A 27,350-nucleotide genomic window follows, 5' to 3' on the forward strand; every position below is an offset into this window, starting at 1 on the left:
TTTTAAGTGGGGGAACTTGCACAATCGGTGGCTGACTAAATACTTTTTTGCCCCACTGTATATACACACACACTACTGCCATCAAATCCAGCCGCCCACATAACAGTGAATACCTGCAAATTAAATAGAATATTATCCTCCAAAATATTTTCTCCACCATCTATGCTCAGATCTATGTGGACTGAAGAGGTTGTACACCGGTTGTGTATACTTGTAGAAGACAAATATGAACCTCTTCTTCAGCGCACGATGCAGCTGGAACATGACCAGAGGACCCTGAAATTCTTTAATGTTTCAATTTTCATTATACAGTCATTTGAAAAAATAATTACATCCCACTGAAACGGCAGGCTTTTTGGACGTATTTGGACAAGCAAACATTTGATCCACTTTGAAACAGTGCCCACAGATAAGGAGATAATCAAAAGAAAAATATCAAAAGATGCAATTTTCTTCTGTGAAAAGAGTATGCCCACCCTTCGCTTCAGAAGCTAGTATGTCGACCTTTTAACAGAAAAATAAAAAAAAATCTTGTAGGCGTTTTGCTCAATTACCCACCAGTCTTTGACAACGGCTTGCTAAAATTTTTTGACCCTTCTTCCATGCAAAATTCCTTCAGTTGCGAGATGTTTGAGTGCTTTCTTACATGTACTGCCAGTTTCAAATCCCACAACATTTTGATGGGATTTTTCCTGGGGGGGGTTTTTTCAATAAAAATTGTTTTTTCTTTTCTAACAATGTCTTGGTGGAATTGTTTGTTTAGGATAATCCTGCTGAGAGGTCCACTTCCAGTTCACCTTTCAGACAAATAACCATATATTATCTTTCAGCTCTTTGATATGATGCTGAATTCATGGCCGAATCACTGACCCCAAGTTGTGCAAGAAAACCACACCAAAGCATGACATTTCCACACAGTTCATATGAGTTTCTTCTCCTCAAAAGCCACCTTTGGTCTGATCCAAACATGTCAACTTTTGTTGTGGCCAAACAACTACTTTTGATTTGTCTGTCCAGTGGACATTTTTCCAAAAGCCCTGGTCTTTACCTTTACAGTCACTGGCAAACTGCTGTGCACTATTAAACATTGTGAGGCATCTCTTTCTGACAATACAAATATACATTTTCCCAACAACATTTGGCAGTTATGGGCAGATTCTGTCATGAGACTTCTTTTAGCAGCGCAGCTCCTGTGATGAATCTGCTGGGGTAGCCGGTCCCAAAAAAATCAAATTGGCAGTCAAGTTGAATCTTTCTCAGTTATAGATGAAGTTCTACTTTTTCTGCTTCTTCTGGCTGCTCCCTTGAGTGGTTGTCACAGCAGATAATCTTTCTCCACCTCACCCTATCGCTAGCGTCCTCCAATGTCACACCAGCCCCCACATGTCCCGCTTCACTACATCCTTCCTGCACACGTACCATCTCAACTTTGCCGCTCTAACTTTATCTCTAAAATGCTCGACCTGAGGTGTCTTTCTGATGTACTCATCTTAATCTTATTACTCCTCACAAAAACCTTGGTATCTTCAGATCTGCCACCTCCACCTCGGCCTCCTGCCTGTTCGTCAAAGCAGCTCTCTGCAATTTCTCTTCAGATCTTGATGGTTCACCACACTTCGATAACAATTGGAACACCAGACGCTGGATGTGAGAGGTTGAAATAACACATGTTCCACCTGTCTCTCCCCAAGGAGGCTCTAATCATTGGCACCTAATCAGGACCTGATTCTAACATTATCAGTCTGACAGTGTTGGTAATATTGCGATACACTTCCTCTCTTTCATGCTTCTGATTTGTTCTTATTGATTTATTTCTTAAAAAATATTTGACAGTGGCTAGCGTAGTGGCTTACACATTTGCCTAATTAGCGAAAGATCCCAAGTTTGTTTCTGTGAAGGGACACAGTTCCCTTTGGGGTTTTGTCAGGAAGGGAATGTTGTGTGGAAATCTCCTTTACTGACAAATCTGTTGTCAGTAAAGGAGCAGTTGAATATAGTTATATTTTATAATGACATCTAATATGTAACAACACAACTTCTTATCTTTTAGTCTTCAAATGGTTTGTGTTTGCTTGTCCAAATATGTCAAACAGGTTATCTGCAGGTTAAATATATCACGTGTAGTAAGGTCCATATTTTTGAGACATTTTGCTTCTGGACACCAATACAGTGGATTTAAATCAAACAGTCAAGATGTGACTGAAGCTTTAATTGTACTGTATTAAATGTTTAGGAATTACACACATTTGTGCATGTAGAGCCAGTAGAGACTCAAAGGTTATTGGACAATTAACTGATACATGTTTCATGATTAGGCCTGTTCCCTTCTTATTCCATGGCAACTTAAGCTGACAAAAGATCGGAAGTTGATTCCAGTAGTTCGATGTCCATTTCGTAACTGTTCACTAGAACTCTCAATATGAAGTTATGAAGAAATGTCAGTGCAAGTTAAGGGAGCCATCCTGAGACTGGAATATCAAAATAAACCTCTCAGAGAGATAGCAAAACTTATGTAGTAGCTAAAACAACAATTTGGTAAACATTCTTCATAAAAAAGAAGAAAAAAAAAAACGACCCGACTCAGCAATATCAAAAGGCCTGAAAGACAACTAAAGTGTAAAATAAGTGAGATATTCCCATGATTAAGATAAACACCTTCACAACACCCAACCTAGTCAAGAACACTGTCAAGGAGGCAGCAGTATCATTGTTCAAGTCTACAATCAAGATATACCTTAATGAATGGTAATACAGAGAATTTACAACAAAGTGCAAACCACTGGTTACACTCAAGAACATAAAGAAAGGCCAGATTAGACTTCGTCAGAAAACCTCTAATAAACTGTTCTGACAAATAGGCTTGAGGAAGAGAAACCAAGATTAACTTGTGTCAGAATGATGGGAAGAGGAAAGTATAGAGGAGGAGAGAAACAGTTTTGTGATCCAAAGCATACCACACCATCTGTCAAACATGCCCATACCATATATATGGTTACTGAAGGCAAAACTCAAGGCTTTCTTTCTGTCTTTCTTTCTTTTCTGACCATCTTTTACATTTTTCCACTATGAATTGTTAACAAAGGAAACCCTGATTACTTTCCTAGTTTCAAATGCTGTATAGAAAATTTATTGTACCAAATCATAAATTCAGTTTACTATTACCATTTGTATTCTGTGCTTGAATAGAGTTTAGGATGCCATAATGAGGCTTTTCCACCCTGCCAAGTAACATGCTTGTTACTTGGCAGGGTGGAATGCTCGTATTTGAGATATTTAATACTGGCACACTTTAATGAACATTGGCAGCTCGAATTCAAAAATACTTGCAAAAACATTGTACTTGAAAAGTTCACATCGGCCAAAGAGTGCATTCTCTTTCTTTATTTCTTTATTCTTTATGTACATAAACACACAGCTGCGATGTTGATCCACCGTATCACGGCTTTTTTATCTCCGTTGTACATTTTCTATCATTTGTCAGAGCGGAAGCTAAGCGGATGATAATACACAAGAACAGACAAGAAAGACTGAGAGCACTGCAGCAGGACGTGAGCCAGCACATTCTTCTGCAAACACAGCCACCAATTCCCATCACACACACACACACACACACACACACACACACACACACACACACACACACACACACACACACACACACACACACACACACACACACACACACAAGCTCATTTTAATATCTTAGTGAGGACATCTCATTGACATAATGCTTTCACTAGCCGCTTACCCAAACGCTAACCATCAAAAGTGAATTCCTAACCCCCAGCCTAATCCTAAACCTAACGTAATTGTAACCCTAACACTAAAACCACATTTTGAGCCTCAAAACTTGTGAGAATGGGCATTTTGTCCCCATAAGTGACCATTGGTCCCCACTAGTAGTAGCATGCCAGTTTTCTGTCCTCACAAAGATGTCTAAACATGCACACAGACACACAGTCATCAGTGGTTTACTGTTGTAAAGCTTACAGTGATCTATTCAAACACAGTAAAACACCTGCAAAAGACACATAGATAGACACATAGATATTTAAGTGATCTCCAACTTAATCAAAGCATGAACAGATATTTTATAGCATCAGGGTTTGATTTACTGACGCCCCTTCATGCGTCACAGATACATTTTATACATAGATCAGATCAACACCACAATGACTTTTCACCCAGAAGATCATCTTCTATTTTCATGGCTGGTACTTTCCGTTCTTATCTTAAAGTAAATTGTTCCTCTTTCTTGCCGAGACAACAAGGACGGTTCCTCTTTTACCGAGACACTTTTGCAGTTATATATATATATATATATATATATATATATATATATATATATATATATATATATATATATATATATATATATATATATATATAGGCAGGGCATACATGGAACGCCATATCCAAATGGTCGGCATAGTGTACAGAAACATCTGTGCCGAATACGGCCTGGAAGTCCCGAGGTCAAAATGGGAGACGCCCCCTAGGGTGGTGGAGAATGACCGAGCTAAGATCCTGTAGGACTTCCAGATACAGACGGACAAAATGGTGGTGGCTAACCAACCGGACACAGTGGTGGTAGACAAACAGAAGAAGACGGCCGTAGTGATCGATGTAGCAACATCAGAAAGAAGGAACACGAGAAGCTTGAGAAATACCAAGGGCTCAGAGAAGAGCTCGAGAAAATGTGGAGGGTGAAGGTAACTGTGGTAATCGGAGTACTAGGTGCAATGACTCCCAAACTAGGCAAGTGGCTCCAGAAGATCCCGGGAACAACATCGGAGATCTGTCCACAAGAGTGCAGTCCTAGGAACAGCTAAGATACTGCGCAGGACCCTCAAACTCCCAGGCCTCTGGTAGAGGACCCGAGCCAGTATGTGGCTATTTCACACCATTAAATATTTATTATCCTTATTTTTGTTTCTGCTGTTTTTATGCCTGAGCTTTTAAACTAGTTGTGGGTTCTTGTTTTTGTGCTTTTTTGGGTTTTCTTTTTCTTATAACAGATGTTTCCTGCTTGGTTTCTTTATGTTGCTATTATCAGGTTTTAGTTTCGGAATCTAGTTCCTGTTTGTGGTTTTGTTTATATGTAATTCCTTGAGTTTCAATCTCTGTGTTAAGTGTTCCTGTTTAATTTTGGTCATCTTTTGTGTTTTGTGTTTAATTTAACTTCTGTTGTCTCATCAGCTCTGATTGTAGCTGTGTTGCCTTTGGTTTCCACTCTACCCCGAGTGGTTGTATTTAACCCCTCTGTTTGCATCTATTATTTGTTGTGCTGTATTGTTGTTGTCCCTGTGTGCTGTCTGCCAGCTGATGGATCTTGTTGACTTTTTGGAATTTGCTATCAGCCTAAATAAAGGTTTGCTTTTTGTTTACATCCATCTACATGTACAGCCTGCTTTTGGGTCATCACTTCTGCAAAACATGACAATAGATAATTAAACTTAAAAACTGTGGCTCAGTAAAGTATCAGCACAATAATGTTTTCTTTTGGCATGTCTCTTTCTGTCTTCTTTCTCATTTTGCTAAACATTAGACTCAATCATTCGATTGCTGCATTTCACTTCAGTGCGGCATACTCATTTTTTATGTACTCTCTAAGGACCTGTAACTGAGAAACCCTTCTTAGTATCAAGGTAAAATTTGGCAGACTTTTTTGAATTCATTACACCAAACTTAGCTGATTCAGATAGACTCAGGCACTCACTCATGTTTCGTGGAATAATAAGAATGTATTTTGAAAAAATTGAATACATACTACTTTACCCACTCTGACTTTATTTTTGTGATATCTGCACAAATCCAGCATTGTATTTTCAAGCCAAAATCCTGCAAACACACACAAAATTGTTTTTTTTGCTAAATACGAATGCTGCAGCTGTTAAATTAACTAACATTTTGCATTAGCTACTTTTCCCATTACCCATTTTTACAGGTAAAAATGTCTCAAAAGACAATGAAGAAGTTCAAAAAAGGAATAAATAAACATGTAAAGGCTTAATGCCACTTTTACCACATTTTCAGCTGATATCCATCCACTGATGTCTGCAGAATGAACATTACCTTGGGCCAGATAACCCACCATGATTGGTCTCACTAGCTTAGGCTACATTAGTTTTGCCTCATAACAAGGAAACAAAGCCAGGAGTCTCATTCCTTCTTGTCTTCTTTCTCTTCTCACCCTCTGGGTTTGTGTGCATATGAGCATTAAAACAGAAGCTGCACCTATGCAGCTTCTGTTTTAGCCAATGAAAATCCAGGTTAAAGCTCAATCATGCAAAAAAGAAATCATATGTGAACATGGTCCAGAAACCATTATCTCTGGGCCAGAAAACTGTCCTGTGGTCAGACAAATCGAAATCTGAAATTCTTTTTGTAAAACACGAACACTGCATCCTCTGGACTAAAGAGGAAAGGGAGCATCTGGTTTGTTATCAGCGCTCAGTTTAAAAGCCTTCATCTCTGATGGTATGGGGGTACATCAGTGCCTATGGAATTGGCAGCTTGCACATCTGGACAGCCTGGATCAGTGCAGGTTATGCATTCCCAACCAGATGACATCTTTTTTCGTCGAAGGCCTTGCATATTTAAGCAAAAAAACAAAACAAACACCCCCCCATCCCCCCACTCACACACAGTGCATCTATTACAACAGCATGGCTGCATAGTACAAAAGCTGAGCGTTGAACTGACCCGCCTGCAGTTGAGATCTTTAAGCAACTGAGAACATTTAGATCATCATGAAATGAAAAATATGCCAAAGGAGAGCCAGGACTGCTGAGCAGGGAGAATCTGATACCAGACAAGAATGGAACAACAAGAGGGGATGCTAATGTTAAACATGGCCCTGTCCCAATTTTATTGAGATGTGTCATTGCCCAGCAATTTCAAACTGACATATGAATGATTTATATTTTTCTTAAAATGCTACATTCTTTAAATTAAAACAATATGTTGTGTTTTGAATGAAAAATTGGTGTATGAGAGCTGCAAGTCATTGCATTCTAGTGTATTTATTTATATTTCACACCATGTGCCAACTTTTCTGAAATTGAGCCTGATGAGGCCAAGTGGCTATTGAAAGCCAAACTAAGAAATACTTTAACTGCAGTTGTTTATTTATGTTTTACGGCCTTTTTATAGTTTTATTTGAAAGGGTACAGCGAAGAACGACAGGAAAGCAGAGGGGGAGAGAGAGGGGAGAAGCAAAGAGCCATGGGTCGAATTCAAACCCGGGCCGGCCGCTCTCAGCCATGGTCGCCTGCTAATCCCAGTGAGCTAAACCAGTGCCCGCCTTCAGTTGTTTATTTAGTAATGGGTATTTCATGGCAGAGGGACTTGAACCAAAGTTTTCTGTGAAAATCACAGAAATTCAGCAAAAACTAATAACTCAGCACAGTGAAAAACAAAGCATTAGTCAGGGAACAGTATTAGTCAAACTTGCCATTGGTAGTGCCATGGTCCAGTCTTGTCACAGGAATTCGTTTGTCTCTGTAATGACAGTGCTGTCTCTGCACCCAGTGAACCTGGAAAGCACACAACAAAAAGAATCAGAGCTCACCTGTAAACTGGAACTATTAGTTTGTAATCTTCTCACTGATAAATGAAGGTAACTCTGAGTATTTTCATGTCTGTGTTCTCCACTTTTCTTATACAGGCATTTCAATTTATTTCACTCTTAGTGGGTGTATTGCGGGGGAATCTGAAGCAGTAAATGTCAAGTTTGAAGTGGTTTGAATATTTGAGCTAGTTCAACTTCTTTTTTGGCAAATTTCCTGCCTCTGGGAAACACTGCAGTGAAACACACAAATAACGTACCTGCAAACACCTAATGTGTATCTACATGTCGCCAACTGCTTGTTCACAGGAAATCATTGGAAGTCCAGACATTTGGAATAAAATGATACAGAAGAAGATGCTGTGGCCTGATTTAAACTCCATGAATGGAAGCATATTTTAAATGGGCACTTTACTACTTCTTTACACTGATTTGGAAATATGAAGAAAAAAAAATCACTTCACCTTAACAAATCACCTTTGGCTCATCCCAAAGACGCTCATGCACTACAGCTCTATTAATCATCTGTCTCAATTTCGCTTTCGCAATTTAACTTTTTTTCTTGTTGTAGTTTTACGAGGATAAAAGCAAGACAGTGAGAGGCACCGAACAAATAAAATATTTTGTCCTATTCTGCTTCACACTACTTTGAAATAGAGGGGGGAAATCCATAGCACGGGGAGAGCTGGGCATCTTTATGGAGGAGAGTAAAAGGTTTCCTCTTCATTAGTTCAAAGAGTACTCGCTTACTCTCTCCTTTGCCGTTCCATTGTCCTGGGTTAAAAGCAACAAAAACACCCCCGCCTCACCTACACCTCTGTCCTCCACAACACGCATGTGCACGCATTCACGCGCACGCACGATTTCTTTCATAGGCCGCTGCTCGCAGCTTTGATCTGATAAGAGGCTGGTCCTTGTGAAGGTGGGTGAAGTAAATCAAACAGCAGATCACAGACACGCATACGCACACGCACATATCACTGTCAGGCCACTATTGTCCTCTTACACTTAAATCAGAGTGGAAGAGGTTGAAAATAAATACTACTGAGAGGCGGCGGCAGTCTTTTATGTTCCTAAAAGCCTGCTTGGTTTATTCCCTCTTCACCATCTTCAATTATACTCAATTAACAAAAGCTAGGAGCTGGTCTAACCTTCCCAAAGAAGACAGCTGTTAAAGCTAAGAACTCGTCATACGTGATGTGAAACAGAGGAGAACTCAGGCAGAGAGAAGATGTGATGTGCACAAATCTGCAAATGTAATCAAATGGGTGTTTATTTTAGGTGCAGCGTATTGATTTATGCTAATTTAAGATGATTTAAAGCATAATAAGCTAAGTGTAACAAACACTTGGATTTGTTAGCACATTTAGGCAATTCCTATTTAGCAAGAGAAACATTGTTTCTAATTTATGTGTGAGCTATACTATTGCTTTGTTTTGTTTGTTATGAATACAAAAACATGTACCAAATTCAGAGTGCAGCTCCAAACTAGCATTTTACTTAGGATATACTGTGTAGCACAACAGTGCACTTGGTACATATGTATTCCTCTGGATAATCAGAATAACAGAACTGATAGTTCACCTTTCATGCGCATTCATTCAGGACATTCACATAAATGTCATCATGCTAATGCAAAACGGACACGAGCAGTTTCCCAATACAGCATGAGCCAGCCACTGGGGTCCACTGAGACTTTATCATTGGCATGCAATGGACAGCATCAGTGAGCAAAAGCTTGCAGCTGCCTTTCACTGAGTTTTTATTTGCACGTTGCAAAGCACTTCTAAAAAAACATAGTTATCTCTGCAAAGGAGTTTATGTTTCTGGTAGCATTTGCATGTGTGTCGTCATTTTGTCTCTGTAGTTTTTAACAGGTTTTGAGTGAATTCTGCTGAAACGTTGTAGCGGTTTAGAGTGGGGTCGTGTTAACAATCCATTCAAAGTTTGCTTACGTCAACTTAACGATTTATTGTGTGAAAATTGACACAAATCCTTAGGAACTATCATTCTTAGTGTGGTACATATTGTCAACACATAGAAAGTACTGTATAAAGATTTAAAATATTATGTCACATTTGACCTCTGATTAACAAACTGATCTGAAGGTCAAAGTAACAGCGCTATTTAAAACTATGTATCTTATTGCCATTATTTGTAATGACAGTTTGTACTGTCATATAGGGAATGAACTATGACATACGGGGAATCTAAATTTCACCTCTAAGCTCTACTTCAAGGTCAAACTTTCAGAAAATGGTATGTGTGGTTTAAAAATATCACATTATAGTTTGCATCCAAATATCATGTCACATTTGACCTCTGACCTCAACTTTACATTTGACTTTTGTCTTATTTCAAACTAACACCAAAATGTGTTATTTTGATTGCACTACAAACTTCTTAAAGTGCATTCAAAAAGAACAATGTAAACTAAAAGAATATGTACAGAATACAATACTATTATTATTAAAAGTAAATACTGTAGAGTGAGCTGCCATGGTGGAGGTTTGCACTCTCTGAGTTCTTCTTGTTTTATTATATTTCTGTTTTAACTTATATTCCACTATATACAATATGATTGTGGGCTTTTAAATACACTGGTTAAAGAAAGTGTTAACAGGAATATTTTCAGATGCATCTCAAACGTCAGGTCAAATTAAACTGGGAGTAGTATTGGTAGGCTATTGAAGATATAACCATTTTCAGCTGGCTAAGCAGTTAAACACCAGAGCGGTGTGTGGCAATAGTTCCCAGAAACTTTTAGAGAAAAGTATTTCCAAAGTAACTCTATTTACGTTGGTTTCCAAAAGTGAAACCAATGACAACGGGATGGATGAAAAATTTCCATGGAGGCGCATAAACTCGCTGGCAAATAGTGAGTGTGTGCACGCATGTGTGAGGGTGTGTGCGTGTATGTCCCAATAGCCTTGTTAAACCCCTTCAGCCTCTCCTCTCGGGGAGCAGCCAGGACATGGTGATCAATACACATGATAGGGAGCTAATCGCTCTCTGTCAAACCAAGCCCTGCCATCTACTAATGGCACACGCTCACTTGGGAATGCGCGCGTGTGTGTGTGTGTGTGTGTGTGTGTGTGTGTGTGTGTGTGTGTGTGTGTGTTTGTGTTTTCAGGCCTTAATGGCAGATTGAGACTCTTCAGGGAGTGTTGCTCAAGGTTAGGCTCAGGGGACGAGGGGCAATTGACCATACTGTCTGTGACACTGACCCCTCTACTGTCAGCACATTCATCATCCAACTGTGATGCATGGGCAGCACACACACACAAACACACACACACACACACACACACACACACACACACACACACACACACACACACACACACACAACAAAATGCACACAATTTCCAAAAACACATGCCACATATACCTGAACTGAAAAATGACATCGTAAGTTTGTGCAACATCAATTATCAAAGCTGCTGACACTTTGCCCTTCACAATAAAAGCATCACTAAATAGAAAAAGAGATATACAAAAGGAACATGGTATGAGATCAATGGAAAATAAAAATAAAGAAAAAACTGAAAAACAAGTTTGGAAAACTCATTTTTAAACAGTGAGTGGGGTAAAAGAGACACAGAGAGAGAGCAGTGGAGTACTTGCTTGATTGAACAGCTGAGATAGAACTGACAGAGGCACAATGTGAATGTGTGGAAGAGGAGGGGAAGAAAGACAGCGAGATGGAAGGAGTAAAACTGCATGAATGTGTGTTTAAAGACATCCCATGAAGAGTGTGAGTGTGCGTGTGAGAGTGTGTGTGTGTGCGCGCACGTGTGTGTTTGTTTGTGTGCAAAAATGGCTCTATAGAACTGAAATGAATGAACAAGGAAGGTGCTGACGAAACGCAGAAAGAAAACTGTGGGTGTTAGAGAGAGAGAGTGAGTGTGTGTGTCTGTGCAATACTCCCATGTCTCTATATGAATGAGTGGATGCGGTGGATGGCAGGCAGCTGCAGCAGTGTGATAGCCGAGCCGAGCTGCACAGATATCAGCGCTGACATTTTGGGCTTCACTACCCACCCACGGCCCCACGGGAAACTGATGGCAATAGCAGCAGCAGCAGCCGCATCACCCCACCGTCGCTGCCTCCGCTGCAGCCCCAACCCCTCCCTGAGCTTGTCAATCTCAAAGCTTTGCTTCCTGACGCACCGTCGGCCTTAGCCTGGCTCTGGTTGGACCCATTATGCCACACAGCAGTGAGCACACCGCATGAACTACCGTCACCAGACCCCGCAATGCACTGCTGATTCCTATCTAGTCCTCAACCCTCCCACCACACTCACCAAGTCTGCCTCTTCATTCAATCTCATCTCTAGCTGCCAGACTGATAGTCCTGACCGCAGAGAGAAAAACGACAGAGAAGAGGGGGGTTTTTTCTGTGTGTGTGTGTGTGTGTGTGTTACTGTTGCAGAGAAGGCGAACAAGGAAAGATGGGGAGCTCTACAGTAGCACACAGTAAAGGGAGGGAGGGCAAAACTGCTGAAAGAGAGGAAATAGATAACAGCGTGATACACTCTGGCCCCTCCTCTAGGCTTCTTTTAGGGCACCTCTTGGCCTCCTCTCCTCTACCTCATTCCTCCCTCCTTCCTCCTCCCCCACCAACCCCTGGGCCCTCTGGTGTGTTGCTCACTCCATTGTGTCAACCTTCAGAAGTGCTCAGTTTGAGTGGCAGGCCGTCACAGATCAGTTCCCTGCTAAAGCGGCCCGGCAGGCCAGGGTGACGGGCCAGGAAGGGATCTAAGTGGGGTTTATCAGCGCTTCTTAACGCCTCTCCGGCTGCCTGACACAAAAGAGAGGGGTATTAAACATCTAAAGCAAACCAAAAAGCGTGAAAGCTCCTTATAGGGCCGCGGGATTGCGGATGTGACTGGAGTCTTAAAAAAAATAGCAGAAAAAAAAGAGAGGAAAAAAAAAGAAAAATAAGGAGAAGGGGAAAAAACACACACACAAACGTCTCAACAGTGAGAAAGTATTGAGGGAAAATTCAAATGTTTTTCCTGTCCTTTGTGGATAGAAGAGTGGGTTGGAAAGAGGGAGGGAGAGGGAGAGAGAAATCCTCACATTTGAAACAGACATTATACTGCTTGCAAAGCTGAACACAAATATGCAAGTTAGCTAATGTAAATCAGGTAATGGTAACCCAAACAACAAAAATGATAAGATAAGCCCAAACGGCATTAGAGTGGTGGTTGGGGTGAGGCTCTTAACTTCATATTCTGTCTTTTAGACAAGTTATCTTTACAGCCTTTTTGATGCCGCTTGGAAAATAATATGGAGCACAAATGAGGCAAAAAACAAACAAACTTAGATTTAACTTAGCATTAAACAAAGCTTCCAAACTTCTGTTAAAGCTCCTAAATCAGTGTGAATACATTACAGATTAAGATTTTATTTTGTGAGCTAACAATTATTCTGGCCTTGTAGATTACAAATGTCGTATAGTCTATCGTCACAAAATAAAATCACAGTAGTGAACAGATAGGTAAACTACTGGTAAAATTAATTAACAACATTCATGATCAAATTGATGACAAATGGATTACACTTAGTAGCTTTAGTTGCAGCGACCACTGACCCCATCTATAAAACAGTTTCCTAGATTTATAGTTATTCTCAGAACTAAGAATTGAAGCCCCAACCACGCGTTAGCCGCTAAATGTGGTTGGGGCTTAGCAGCTAGCACTCTGTCAAATGTCAGTAAATGGTGTCTTTCACTCCCACTGGTGTTGAATCAATAAGTTCATCAGAGTTAAGAGTTGTTTACTGCCCACACAAAGTGATTTGCTCGACATGCATCACTTTGGTGTTGACGTTTGGTTGCTAGTGGACATTCCCGGTTGCACAATGTCCACTAACATAATGCCTACTGTATCTAACACCCACGATATGTCAAAGAGCAGAATCATTCACTCCCAATGGTCGTGGCTTCAACTACTTGCTTAAAATATGAGCTTCAAATATCAAATATAAGTTCAATTAAGGAACCAATTCACACAATTATCTAATTCATTGATAATTCTAAGTATAAACAAAACATTTCCAACAATTTCATATAAAGTTTTATGAATGTGAATTTCTGCTTAAGTCATACTTAAGAACATAAAAGTTGATCATTTTAATAGTAATATCTGTATTGCTCAATGGATATATCTAATATGGTTTTTATTTTAAATGCATCAAAACAGTTTGCACATAGAAGAAGTGAGAAGCAGGATGTACCTGAAAGCACTCTCACTCTTATTCCATCTCTATTCTACAGACATAGCAATGTAGTAAAGTTATGCTTTATGCAATTAAAATTCTAGGACTTTAGTTTAGGCACAATATCAAGAATTAACAAAGATTACTATAGATTTCTATAATATAATTAACACGTTCATCAGACAGAGTGTAACTTTTTAAAAGCAACATATAAGTAGGGATGGGTACCGGTATCCGGCACCGGTTCTGACATAAACGGTAGCAACCAGACCGAAAAGCAGAATTTTGTTAAAAGCCGAGAAATGCACCGTATTTGATAGCTTGCTGCGAGACTTCACACCGTCCACATCTACTGCGTGTGTGGTGCCCGTTATCGGACCTGGAGTTAGCAACATCCCCCAAAAACCCGAAGAGGAGAGTCCTGGCCCCTAGCCCTGCCAGTGTAGCAGAAATGATGACGGATGATGATGATGATGGCAGCAGCAGCCATTCTTCTCTGCATGAGTAGCTTAATGTTGTACGTGTGTAATTTACGTTGAGTAGGCTAACCACGCTATTAAATGAATGCATGTAAGGTGAACTAGCAAACACCGTCGTAGTTACATGCGGCTGTCTTCTTGTTTGATGGCAGATACTCCCTTCACCCTGGCCAAAAAGGCTAAAATGACCAAAGAAAAGTGGAAAACAGCTAAACATGAGAGGTTTTTGGACAAAGTTTGTGTTTTTTCCATTGTTTAAGCACTGCTTCCAGCCAAGAGTGATACCAGATATGCCCTATAGCTGCAGAAAAGGCACACATTGTTATCTTTTTACAAAAAAACAGCTAAACATGAGAGGTTTTTGGACAAAGTTTGTGTTCTCCATTCTTTAAGCACCGGTTCGAGCACCGTTTAAGCACCGGCACCGTTTCAAAAGTACCAGTTTGGTACTGGTATCGGATAAAACCTAAACGATACCCATCCCTACATATAAGGCTAAACTTGCACTGACAAAAATATTTTTCGATTTGCTGTCACATTTTAAACACTACAACAACTATCACATTTATTAGCACATTTTCACTTTTATACGTTTTTAAGGATTTAACACACTGCAAATTTTAGAGGTCGTTCAATAACTCGATATTCAATCACAAGGAGATCGAGCATCATTTGACAACAACTGGACAATGCATGCTCTATCTTAATTTAGCTGTGGCTGTTTAGAATATATTTCATTTTTTATGCAAAAATAAGACTACCTATTGGTGAGCTTACACTAGTTAGGTAAGCATCACTAAAAGTTTAGATGTTTTGCTAGCTGCAAGGTAAAGCCTATATTTGACTTTATTTTTTCTAAAAGCTGACCTTGGCCTTTCATCATTATAGCATCCTCACTATAATAAATATCTTTTAGCGCCCTGCTTATTTATTTCAGTTTATATAAGAAAAACTTCACACTTGTTCTGCCGGTAATGTCTTTTCTCCTTGACTTCTGTCTGCAGCTTGCAGCTGTCGTCTCAAGTGTTGCATCAATAAGGTGCCTGTACAGCTCAGATTAATGAGACAGATATTAAAACAGATTTCTTTTTAAAAAGAAGATTCAAACCAGGTCATCACAAGACTGGAACATGCTGTGAACAGTGCCTTTCTGTATCTGTGTATTAAGTGTGTAGTACACCAGCAGGAACCAATGTGTGTGTCAAAAGATGGCAGGGGGTTAGTATCTGAGACATTTGGTAAAAGGTCAGTATAGAGTTTGGTCAGAAACATGTCTGCGCGTTTGAGAATGAAACCACAAGAGGTACAATAGTTAGGACAGTTCGGAAGAGAGTCGTTGAGGGGAAACGGGGTTTCAAATAAACTACGTACACATACACACTCAGAGAGACAGAAGAGAAACCATGTGTGTATGTGTCTGTGTTTTTGCTTCGTTAACAGCATTTTTACATGTGCTTTATTTGCCAGATGTGCATATATGGTCTTTCTCCATGTGTCTCTAAACCCTCACATTGGTATGTTTTTCCACAGCTTTGCTAATGATGCCATTAGCATTGAGATTAATACCACAGCTGATTGCTGCCTTGCTGACAGAGGGCTGCATCAGCTGGGATTACACAGTGGCAAAACCTCCTCCTCCTCTGAGATGCCACTGTGGCCTCCATTCAATGTGACTGTGTGTGTGTCAATGCAGCAAACAATAGACTGAGGCTTCTATGAGCTGCAGCAGCTGCGGCAGATCGTGCTAATTTATTAAAGATGTTTCTTATTCTTCTGTCAAGAAGATTTAAATAGTTCCCTTTCATTTATTTTCTTTATAAAGGACTCCTCAATAGTTTGCAACAGTTATGATATACAGACAGGTATAAATGATATTTTATGTTGCGTCTTATTTTGTTTGCCGTGGTTTTACAGCATTATTAATCAATACGCCAAGTTACACTGCACAGCTGTTATTACAATATAGTTACAACTATTTCTAAAAGGTAAAACAGCCCTCGGTTTAATTCCACCTCCTGATAGGAGTAGATCTATCTCGTGAAAACACAGCCTCGTTATGCTTTTGCTACACAACGATGCACCAGTGATTTCACCTTTCATTTCAAAATGCAGGTGCTTTGCAGAGTAACACAAACACCTCAGTGAGTAGCACTCTACCACATCACTGCAAATGGGATCTCAGCAACAGTAGGGCTTTTTTACCTGTAAATACTATTCTACTGTAAATACTATTCTAACTGTGAAGGGCAGATTAAGCCGCACGAAGCTAATTTTAACTCCGTCGCAACCTTGCAGTCTACTAAACTTTATATGATGCAGTAACTGGTGGGTTCTGCTATCAAACCCACCTGCTATGCAATCCAAAGGAAAAAAAACAGCAGACGTGTTTGTAAAGATGGAAGCCTGGTCAGAGGTGGGCGGACGAACTATTGCTAAGGCTCTGGCAGGAGGCCAGCTGCTTCAGCTAACACACTCTAATTGTGTTTGACAACACATAACCCAACATAAGCATGTCTTCCATAAACCCACAACAATATTAACTGTATTCAGCTAAAAAAAAGAAAGCAAATAAAGTGCATTATATAAGTTGGGAAGCAAAGAAGTTTCAAGGGTTTTCAGAGGGTTCAAGTAAGCTGCAATAGCAGCATTTTTTTTTACTTGCTACAAAACTAAACGATAAGATTTCTTTAAATGAAACAAAATTCCAAAATAAAATGACTGTAATGGAAAAAAAATGAAGGCAGCTGGCAGGGAGAAGCAGCGTCTAAATACGCAGTTGTTCATCATCCCAAAACATTATTTGTGCAATCCATTAAATGTAAGACTCATTACGAAACATGAGACATTTAAGGGTGGGAATTTATTTTCACCTAAAGTTACGATAGTAGAAAAGTAATTAAAGTTACAGTTTAATGAAATCATGAACCATACATGGAGTCACTGGAGATTGTGCATAAATTACTTCAATTAATCACACGCACACTGATTCAGATGATAACTCTGAATCGGAAAGTTTGGAATTCCTTTCTCTCCTTTGCTTTCAGGCTGTTTGTGTGTCTGTGTGTGTTCGGGTGGGAGGGTGGTTTGTAGTTGTGGGGTAGATGCACACACACACACACACACACGCACGCACACACACACACACACACACGTCTTTCTATGTGAGTATTTTTATTGTTTTGTGTATTTTGTGTGTATGTGTGTGTGAGAGAGAGAGATTGAAGGGGCAATGTGTTGGAGAAAGGCCAGAGGTCCGGTGCACCCTGGAGAATGGACAGGGGCGAAGCCACATCTCCGACCCCGACCCTTCCTCTCCCTGCTGTCATGGGATGTCTCCCTGAATGACGGTTTCCATGGCCACGGAAGCCTAGTGAGGAGGTTGAATTGTGAGCTCCGAGGGTAAAGCGGAGCAGCTTGCTGAAGGTGGCAAGGGAGGAAGGAGGAGGGGATGGGTGCACAAAGTGATATTGGGTGGAACAGGCACACAAGCAACAAGAGCAAGGTAAACAACTTTTATCCATTGCTCAACACGGGCCTGCTTCAGTCTTTTTTTCCTTTCTTTTTTGCCAATCATTTTGCTAATCAACAGTGGAGCATGATTAAAACAGCAATGGCAGCTTAAATGAACTTCCATTTGCATACACTCGCTGGGTACAATCAGAACTGATGCCAGAGTGTAAATTCACTGTGCTAAATGCATCAAAGAGTCTCGTCCAAGTGGCTGGATGCTCTCAACAGCTGTAGTTGTGAATGCATTTCTCAGAGTGTTGCAGGAACAGGCAAAGAAATGAAAGATAAAAGTAAACAGAGTGGCTTCTTTTTCTTTTGGGAACACACAGCTCCTTCCTCTGTCAGTGTCCTCACTTTTCAGTCCATCAAGTGTTTTTTTTTCCTTTTCTTTTAGTTCATTTATTCATTTATTTATGGGGGGGTGGGTGGGGGGATACTTACCCTTGCTGCTGCTGCAAGTCTGTCTTCAAAGGTGGCTCTGTCAGGGCGCCCCCTGGTGTCCCTCAGTGTGTACAGACCGTTCAGGCTGCCAACCTGTGAGCATGGAAAGACAATTTCACATTCAGCTTATACAATCCCAAACTTTTAAGGCGCAAAGTGTTGCAGGGTGCAAGTTATGATATAACATTTGATCATGTGGCTGCATTTTATTTAAAAATGCAAAAACAAAGATGCATTTGGAAAAATCACTCAAGCGCTTTCTTCAGCGCAGAGAAACCAATGCAGGTACAGAGCGAGGGTCAAAGCACACAACGCATTCAGCCTTAATCACCCATCTGACCCTTTTGCACAACATGATTTCAGCGTATCCCCTCCGGCCATCTGTCTTGTGTGGGTTTTTCTGCGAAGGGTGGCCCAAAATCAAATAGCACACAGTTTATCTAACCTTATCCTGGGCTTTTCATTTCCAAGCCTTATAAACTCAATCGTATTGACCGCCTGGGAGAGTTAGAACTAACTAAGTGAAATCTACTCGGCAGCAATTGTGTGCAAGGCACACGTTGTGTGAGTGTGTATGTATGTGTGTGCGGGGCTTGCTGATTCTATCTTCCTTCACTTTCATTCTCTCTATTCTCTGTCCCTGAGGTGCATCAGGGCTGAGACTGCCGAGTAAATTGTCCCAAATTGAGTTCCTTCTTGCCGGCAGATACAGGCCACATCCCGACCGTTTAGAGCGAGACGGGGAGGGAGAGAGAGAGAGAGAGAGAGAAAACAATCACAGCGCACATCACTCGCTTGAAAAATTTCTCTCTAATTTCTCTTCTTGCCTTTCTCTCCTATGCGCCCTCCCCGTCTCTTCTTCTTTTCCCCTCCTCTGCTGATTTCCCTGCTGCCTCTCTTTCTTCTCTGACTGCATTATTCTTATGCTTCTCCCTCTTTATATCACTCCCCGTGTGTCTTCTCTTGTCTTTGTCTGCTGCGATAGGTGTACATCAGTCTTTCCTTGCTCAGCGTGGCTTTTTCCTTCCCTTTGATGATTCAGTCCTCTCCTGCTTGTTCTCCTTCCTCTATCTTTTATTACCCTTTCTCCCTCGATCCCCGTTACCCTCCTTCATCTCTAACAATTTTTTTCCTCCCTCTCTGTGCTCTTTTCTCGCCTCAGTTTCAGTCTCTCCTTTTGCTCTCTCATCCCTCTCGCCACGGCTGGCCCCGTACCCGGTGACATAGTACCCATCAGTGCGCACTTCCTGCGTGGAGGAGCCTGGCTCCGACAATAATCACACACTAAGTTTATAACGCTTGCAGCCCAGCTGAGCTGAGCTGAATTGAGCACACGCGACTCCCCTGACGCCAGTACAGTCCATTTAACTTGGCAGGGGGCTGAAGGCTGGCTGCGGTGGGAATGAAGCATGAGGCAGAGATGGGGATGCCAGTGTGTTTTTGGGATGAGGGAACTTTGGGGGCTGGTGGGCTGGTGATGGAACAGTAACTGGTGATAGATATGGAAATGTAATGAGGGAGGACAGCTGAAGCTGAAACAGTTGCTGGAGGGGAAGAAGAGGGTGTGAGGTTTTGGACATTTGGGTTTAGGAAGAAAGTTGGGTGGTTTTTTTTTGGTGTTTTTTTAAAATATGCGCAAGTAACTCTCTCTGCATAGACTGATACTTCTTCCTTACTTTCCCTGCTCACTTTCAGCAAAATCCCGTCTGTCCCTTTGTGCAGCTTTACAGAGAAAAAGGAGGAACATTTTCAAGCATCACACAACACAGTCTCACAGAAGTTTGTGGAATACTCATGAAACTGAAAACTTATTTTTTGGTTAGGCTTGAGACAAGATCATGGATTGGGTAAAATACAACTCCTACCACTATTTTTCCTTTTTAACTTATTTTTTCCGGTTGCCTGGGTCACACATTCCCACTGAGGACTCTCCGAGATGTATGTGGCACCCACATGAAATACACTTCCTGATGAACCCTAGTTTCATTGTTGTGCTGATTGCAACGAAAACAGAATAAAATAAAAATCAAGTCCATTTACATAAACCAATAAACTGCTTTTCCATGACTACTTCATATTTTTTATCTATTTCTATAACCACGATCTCCAGCAAATAACTAACTAACCCTGATGTTGGACCTCATTTAGTGGGGCAACAGCAGTATGTAGTCCACAAAGTCCACAAACAGCATCAAATTTCACTTTATGGTTTGTGATCTTCACAAAAGAAAAAAAGAAAAAACAGAGTATATATCACCTATATATCTGGGCTTCCTTGTCATATTTCAGCATATTACACTAGACATAAAATGCAAGCCATTGGAGCTAAATATTTCCTTGTGACACAGGTGGACATACCCTTTAAAACAGCAGACTAAGCCTCATAAACACACAAAGACACTTGCTGCTTCAGTGAGTTACTGATGTATCACAAAATGTCAACTCTGGATATGAATCGTGTGCACACATCGCGCACACAGACAAGCTACAGCTGTACAAGAAAATTAGTGAGCAATTTCAAACCAACCAAAACAAACGCACACTTTTTGTGCCCTGCCAGAGCAAGTTCACAGCAAAACAATATGAGGCCAATCAGGGGACCGTTGGTATGGCTCTCCCTCTGCTAATGAAGGCACTTTAAAAAGGTAATCTAATTCACCAGCAGCAATTAAGGCTGGGAGCGCCTTGTCACTATCAATTATTCGCTCCTTCACTCATGTTCTCCAGTGCGGACGCTGAGCCTGCCTGACACACTGCACTGTCGGACAAATCAACCCCATCAGCCAGCAGTCACTGAGAACACTAATCATGAGAGTGTTCAAAGGCACACAAACACACGCCCAGACACACAAAGAGACATGTGATACTGTAGGCTTGAATCGGTGCACAGTGAACTAAGTGAGCTTGGGATGAATTTGGATGTTCTTGCTGACTGGACGCTGGTACCAACAGACTGATCCGTTCCTCTTTGGATCCTCTATGATCCTTTCGTTCTTTTGGGGACTTCTTTGTGAGTGAGCCATTTCCTTTGCTGCACTGCCGCACCAGATCTTAGGGTTCCCCCCACCTATCGAATCCACTTTAACCCCTCACTGTTTGCAAACTCGCTGGTTCCCATATACATAAAGGTTGAAACCCCCTCCACTACCACACACCCTATAGCGAGTTTAAAGTACTACATCACCAGCATATATGAAATCATCTTCATTGCTAAGCTTTTATTATTCTGGTGTGCACAGCTGACTGGCTGCTCCTCTATTAGCAGCTGTTCTTCGCAGCTAGGAGTGAAAGCAGAAGTAAGACTTTACATTGGTAACTTCCTTTAGTCCCTGAGATACGCCTGCTTAGTTTAATTATTCTTTCAAATGGGACTTTCACAGAGTCCAGCTGTACAGCAATCACTTCCTTTTTCATCGCACATAGAGAATGAAAACCCTACCAGTGTGCTTTCTTTTTTTTCAGTCTCTCCACATAAGACAGAGAGAAGACAACCGCAGGATCGAATAGTTCGTTCAGCTGCAGCACAAAACACCAACTTTAGTTTCGGTTGCAGGCACGCTTTGAGACTACAGGGAAACGGGTACCAACTAAAAGGTAAGTTGTGAGAAAATGTTTCTTTAGTGTAGTTTTAAGATTCCTGTTCTCACACTGGGATGTCTTTTTTCATAGATGGCACACGACAAAGCCTTGTTTTGTTTGACTTTGGTGTTGTCTGTGGTCTTGACCTCACCTCCGAAAACCCTCGACTCAATACAACAACTCCAGGACAGCGGGTTTGGTCAGCCGCCTCCTCGCCATGGCCTTAAGCTGCTGGTGTGGTACGTTCAGAACTGCTTGGACAACAACATGAGGGCTCTGTGTGATCCCTACCGGGGAGAATATGGGTTTCACTTGTTTCAGAACAAAGGACCAGTTCTTCCTGTGATAAAAGACAGACAGCAGTGGAGCTATTACACCATTGGAAACCTCCACTATCCTGGCGCAGAGAAGCTGCCATATGAAGTCAGAAGATACTACAACCGCAGCAATCCTAAAAGTAACATGGACAGAGTTTTGGTGAAATATAACAAGAACAACAAACGAATCGACGAGCTTTATGCATCCGCGCATTATGAGCCAAAAGAGACGTACAGGATTGGGCCCAATCTTCTTGCATCTCTTCGAAAGAAAATCGCCTTCGTTAGCACAGACGTGTAGGAGACCTCTGATCCTAAATCAGTACAGTATGTAACAGCTTTGAGAATTTTGTGAATCTAAAAAATACAGGTGAAGTCACAATCTTTGCTTTTATGCTAGTTTCTTTGAAATAAAGTAGCCACAAGTTTTCACTTTGAGGCTTCAGTGTAAACTATCAGCTTTTGTGTAACCTGCATCTTATGCCTGCTTGTAGGGAAAAAAAGTAATCAATAAAATGTGTTACAAATGTGGCTCCCAAAGTGGTTTTCCAACTTTTTTACATAGCATGCCCTACTTCAGACAACCAAAAACATTCATTCAACTTAGTGTCCATCCACATTTTTTCTTCTTGTAGTGTTATTAGCAGGTCTAAAAGGGTGTGGAATCACTGTCAAAGCCTCACTACATTCTTCATTTCCAGTTAATACTTGTACAGGTGCTGTTATTGTGTATATATTTATTTATATTTCTTCATACATTCTTATATAGTTCTATATTGTGTATTTTGTTGTACAGTTATTTTATTTTCAACTTTAATTTATATATTTTATCTTATTCTTTCCCAGTTAAATTTACCCTTCATTCTAATTTGTGTTGTACAGTTATTTCATTTTTAACCTTAATTTATATTTTATTCCTTCCTAGTTAAACTTACCCTTTTAAATTTTTCATATTTATGTCCTATCTTATTCATAGCCTTTTCCTTTTTTTGTTTTCTTTAGGTCACGAGCAGTTGTCCAAGCATTACACTACATATCGTACTGTGTATGACTGTGTACGTGACAAATAAAAATAAAATTTGAATTTGAAATTTGAACCGGGCAAATGGCACTGGCATGGGTAAAAAAAAACAACTGACTCAACAAGTTTATCCTCACTAATTCGATTGTATTTTGTTTCTTTTATGTTGCACTGTCAGTTTAGATAATAAAATACTAAACTCTCAGTCAGATTTTAACATCTTTTGAAAGAAACTAAAATCTAGCTGTGTAGAAAAAAAGATTCAAACGTTTCACATTTTGACAATCATGCTGTAGGATGCCTATCAACTGGAGCATGTTTCAGAAAAAATAAGACATGCCTTCAAGAACGTGTGAACTAGTGAAAAATATATATGTATTTAGTATCTTTTTGGTGGGAGGTAGTTAAGAGTGCCTGCTGACGTAAATGTGTTAAACAGCTGATGAAAATTGGGGGTTGAAAATTCCTTTATTATATGATTAGAAAGGCAGTGATCCATGATCAGACAAACCTGTTTAAATTCAGAGGTTTTTCTAAAGCATTATGCTAAGATTGAATCTGACACATGGATGCACAGCACCCTGACCTATCGCCCTCTTCCCAGACTGAGAGCAGCTTTAACTAGTCCTTCAGACTGTAGACAGAGGTATAAGTTGACAGACAGCACTATTCACCAGGCTCTTCTCAGGGTCTCTATTGCTTAACTGAATCTCCCCAATCCATGACCTTATTACAAAGTACTGATAGAGAGGGTATATGCATGACAGTGTTGCTGCTGTATAAAGCCTGTAAAGAAAAAATCTGAACTTAACTATGTTGCCACTGCAAATAAAGATCCTGGGTAGAGACAGATGTTCATGATAAATTACTATTAATTTAATGCTATCTCAAAAGTCCATTTTATCCAAGACTGTCCTGTGAAAATGTCTTTTTAAATTCATATTTACATATAAACATATCGCCATTACAAACTGATAAACTTTGAATCTCATTTGTAATTTGTACATATGTAGGATCTTTACTTTACAATATGAAGCACCTTCAGGCGTCTGTTGTGATTTGGCGCTATATAAATAAAACTGAATTGAACTGCATTAAAGAAAAGCATGCTGTTGCACCTCTTGCAAAAAAAGAATAAGAAACCACAGCCCTGATGAATGGGGACAAGTAAATGAATATTAATCAGAATCAGAATCAGAATCAGAATACTTTATTGATCCCTGGGGGAAATTATTTTTTGTTACAGTGCTCCATTTTAAACCAACATTAAGACAAGACAGACAATACGCTAACTAAGAATAGTACAATATATACATATATATATATATACATACATACATACATACATAAGTCACTTATAAATAAATATTTGGAAAAGAAACATGTGTAGCTGTAGCAGCAAACAGTGTGTTAAGTGGATGCGTTGTACAGGGAGATGGCCACAGGCAGGAATGATTTCCTGTGTCGTTCAGTGGTGCTTTTCGGTAATCTCAGTCTCTCACTGAACGTGCTCCTGTGACTGACCAACATGTCATGGAGTGGGTGGGAGGTGTTATCCAACATTGTCTTTATCTTGGACAGCATCCGCCTCTCCGACACCACCTTGAGGGAGTCCAGCTCCATCCCCACAACATTGCTGGCCTTACGGATCAGTTTATTAAGTCTGTTGGCATCTGCGACCCTCAGCCTGCTCCCCCAGCATGCAACAGCATAGAGGATCGCACTGGCCACCACAGACTCATAGAAAATCCTCAGCATTTTCTGGCAGATGTTGAAGGACCTCAGTCGCCTCAAAAAATAGAGACGACTCTGGCCCTTCCTGTAAAGTGCTGTGGTGTTTTTAGCCCAGTCCAGTTTATTGTCAATGTGTACTCCAAGGTATTTATAGTCCTCCACAATGTCAACACTGACCCCCTGGATTGAAACAGGGGTCAAGTGTTTCCTGGTCTTCCTGAAGTCCACGATCAGTTCCTTGGTCTTTGCCACGTTGAGCTGCAGATGATTCTGCTCACACCACGTGACAAAGGAGTCGACCACAGCCCGGTACTCTGTCTCATCATCCCTGCTGATGCATCCAACCACCGCAGAGTCATCAGAAAACTTCTGAAGATGGCAGGTCTCTGTGCAGTGGCTGAAGTCTGTGGTGTAGAGGGTGAAGAGGAAGGGGGAGAGGACAGTCCCCTGTGGTGCCCCTGTGTTGCTGATCACCTTGTCAGACACACACTGTGGGAGACGTACATATTGTGGTCTTCCTGTCAGGTAATCAACAATCCAGGACACCAGAGAAGCATCCACCTGCATCGCTGCTAACTTATCACCCAGGAGGGTCGGCCTGATGGTGTTGAAAGCACTGGAAAAGTCAAAAAACATGACCCTCACAGTGCTCGCCGGCTGGTCCAGATGGGTGTAGACACGATTGAGCAGGTAGATGATGGCGTCCTCTGTTCCGAGACGAGGCTGATAAGCGAACTGAAGGGGATCCAGATGTGGTCTTACTATGGGTCGCAGCTGGTCCAGGATGAGCCTTTCCAGGGTCTTCATGATGTGGGAGGTCAGTGCCACGGGCCTGTAATCCTGGGGGCCACTGGGACGAGGCGTCTTTGGTACAGGGACGAGGCATGATGTCTTCCACATCACCGGGACCCTCTGCAGACTCAGACTCAGCATAAACAGTTTATGAAAGACTCCACACAGCTGGGGGGCACAGGCCTTGAGGACAAGGGGACTCACTCCGTCTGGTCCAGCAGACTTGCCTGAGTGAAGTCTCCTCATTTGCATCTCAACCTGGTATTGAGTGAAGGTGATGGGTGGGGGAGGGGTGTCAGGAATCTCACAGGAGGCAACATGTGAAGAGAGAGGCTGGCACAGTGGTGTGGCTCTGGATTCCAGGCTGACTGCAGGTGAGGTTGTGGGGGTGGGAGCAGACACTGTGGTGTCGAATCTATTGAAAAACAGATTCAACTCGTCGGCTCTATTCTCACCTCCCTCAGCTCCCCTGCTGTTGGTTGGCCTGAATCCAGTGATGGTCTTCATGCCCCTCCACACCTCTCTCATGCTGTTCTGCTGGAGTTTCCACTCCAGCTTCCTCCTGTAATTGTCCTTAGCCTCTCTGATCTTGTCCTTTAGTAACACCTGGACCTTCCTCACCTCCTCTTTGTTGCCCCCTCTGAAAGCCCTCTTCTTGTTGTTGAGGAGGGCTTTGATGTCCTTAGTCACCCACGGCTTGTTATTTGGGTAACAATGAACAGTCTGAGCTGGAACAATGGAGTCGGTGCAGAAAGTTATGTAGTCTGTGATACACTCAGTAAGCCCATTGATGTCCTCAGCGTGAGGCTCACAGAGTGTTTCCCAGTCGGTCACCTCGAAACAGCCCTGTAGTTCCGCTATTGCCTCCTCTGACCACCTCCTAACAGTCCTGGTGGTCACAGGTTCCCTCCTCACAATTGGCACATAGCGGGGGGTGAGGTGAATCAGGTTATGATCTGACCTACCAAGTGGGGGGAGGGAGGAGGAGCTGTATGCATCCTTGACATTAGCATACAGTAAGTCTAAAGTTTTCTCTCCCCTGGTGGGACAGTCCACATATTGTTTGAATGTTGGTAGTGTATTGTCCAGTGATACATGGTTGAAGTCACCCGAGATCACAATAAAGGCACTCGGGTGCTGAGTCTGTAGCCGAGCTATGGCAGAGTGGATAGTGTCACATGCAGCTGTGGGGTTAGCAGAGGGGGGAACATAAACAGCCACCAAGGTGACGTGAGAGAATTCCCTGGGTAAATAATACGGCCTGAGTCCAACAGCACACAGTTCAGTGTCCGGGCAACAAATCCTTTCTTTGATTGTTATGTTGGCAGGGTTACACCACCGGTTGTTAACTAAAACAGCAAGCCCACCTCCTTTACGCTTACCGCTAGCGATGCTGTCCCTGTCCGCCCGAACAGTGTGGAAGCCTTCCACGGAAGCATTCTCATCGGGAATGACCTGGTGCAGCCATGATTCGGTGAAACACATCAGGCTACACTCTCGGTATTCCCTCTGACTCCGTACCAGTGCTGAGAGCTCGTCGATTTTACTTGCCAACGATCGCACATTTCCCATCACGATAGACGGCAGACACGGTTTAAACCTCCTCCTCGCTTCGAGCCTCCGCTGTCTCACCGTCACCTTTTTTCTTCTCTTCTGTCCTTGACCTCTGCATCCCCGATGTGT

The 27,350-nt window shown here is 41.5% G+C and overlaps 2 protein-coding genes across 2 annotated transcripts in view; one reads left to right on the plus strand and one right to left on the minus strand.

Moving 5' to 3' along the window:
* LOC146658833 (furin-like protease kpc-1) overlaps positions 1–27,350 on the minus strand; it is a 222,907-nt gene that overhangs the window by 174,263 nt on the left and 21,294 nt on the right. The window contains exons 3-4 of the mRNA XM_085422572.1: positions 18,225–18,317; positions 7,457–7,538 (exon numbers count right to left, since the gene is read on the minus strand). Of these exons, the coding sequence (XP_085278698.1) occupies positions 7,457–7,538; positions 18,225–18,317 (175 nt within the window). The remainder of the gene's footprint in view (positions 1–7,456; positions 7,539–18,224; positions 18,318–27,350) is intronic.
* Positions 21,663–22,588, plus strand: LOC146658834 (uncharacterized). The gene is made up of 2 exons (XM_085421778.1): positions 21,663–21,818; positions 21,894–22,588. The coding sequence occupies exon 2, from the start codon at positions 21,894–21,896 to the stop codon at positions 22,419–22,421; it is 528 nt and encodes a 175-aa protein (XP_085277904.1). The 5' UTR covers positions 21,663–21,818; the 3' UTR covers positions 22,422–22,588.

This window comes from Rhamphochromis longiceps, linkage group LG11 (assembly GCF_057381845.1).
Source record: "Rhamphochromis longiceps isolate RC_006_pf linkage group LG11, R_longiceps_female_GT1.1, whole genome shotgun sequence".
Taxonomy (NCBI): Eukaryota; Metazoa; Chordata; class Actinopteri; order Cichliformes; family Cichlidae; genus Rhamphochromis; species Rhamphochromis longiceps.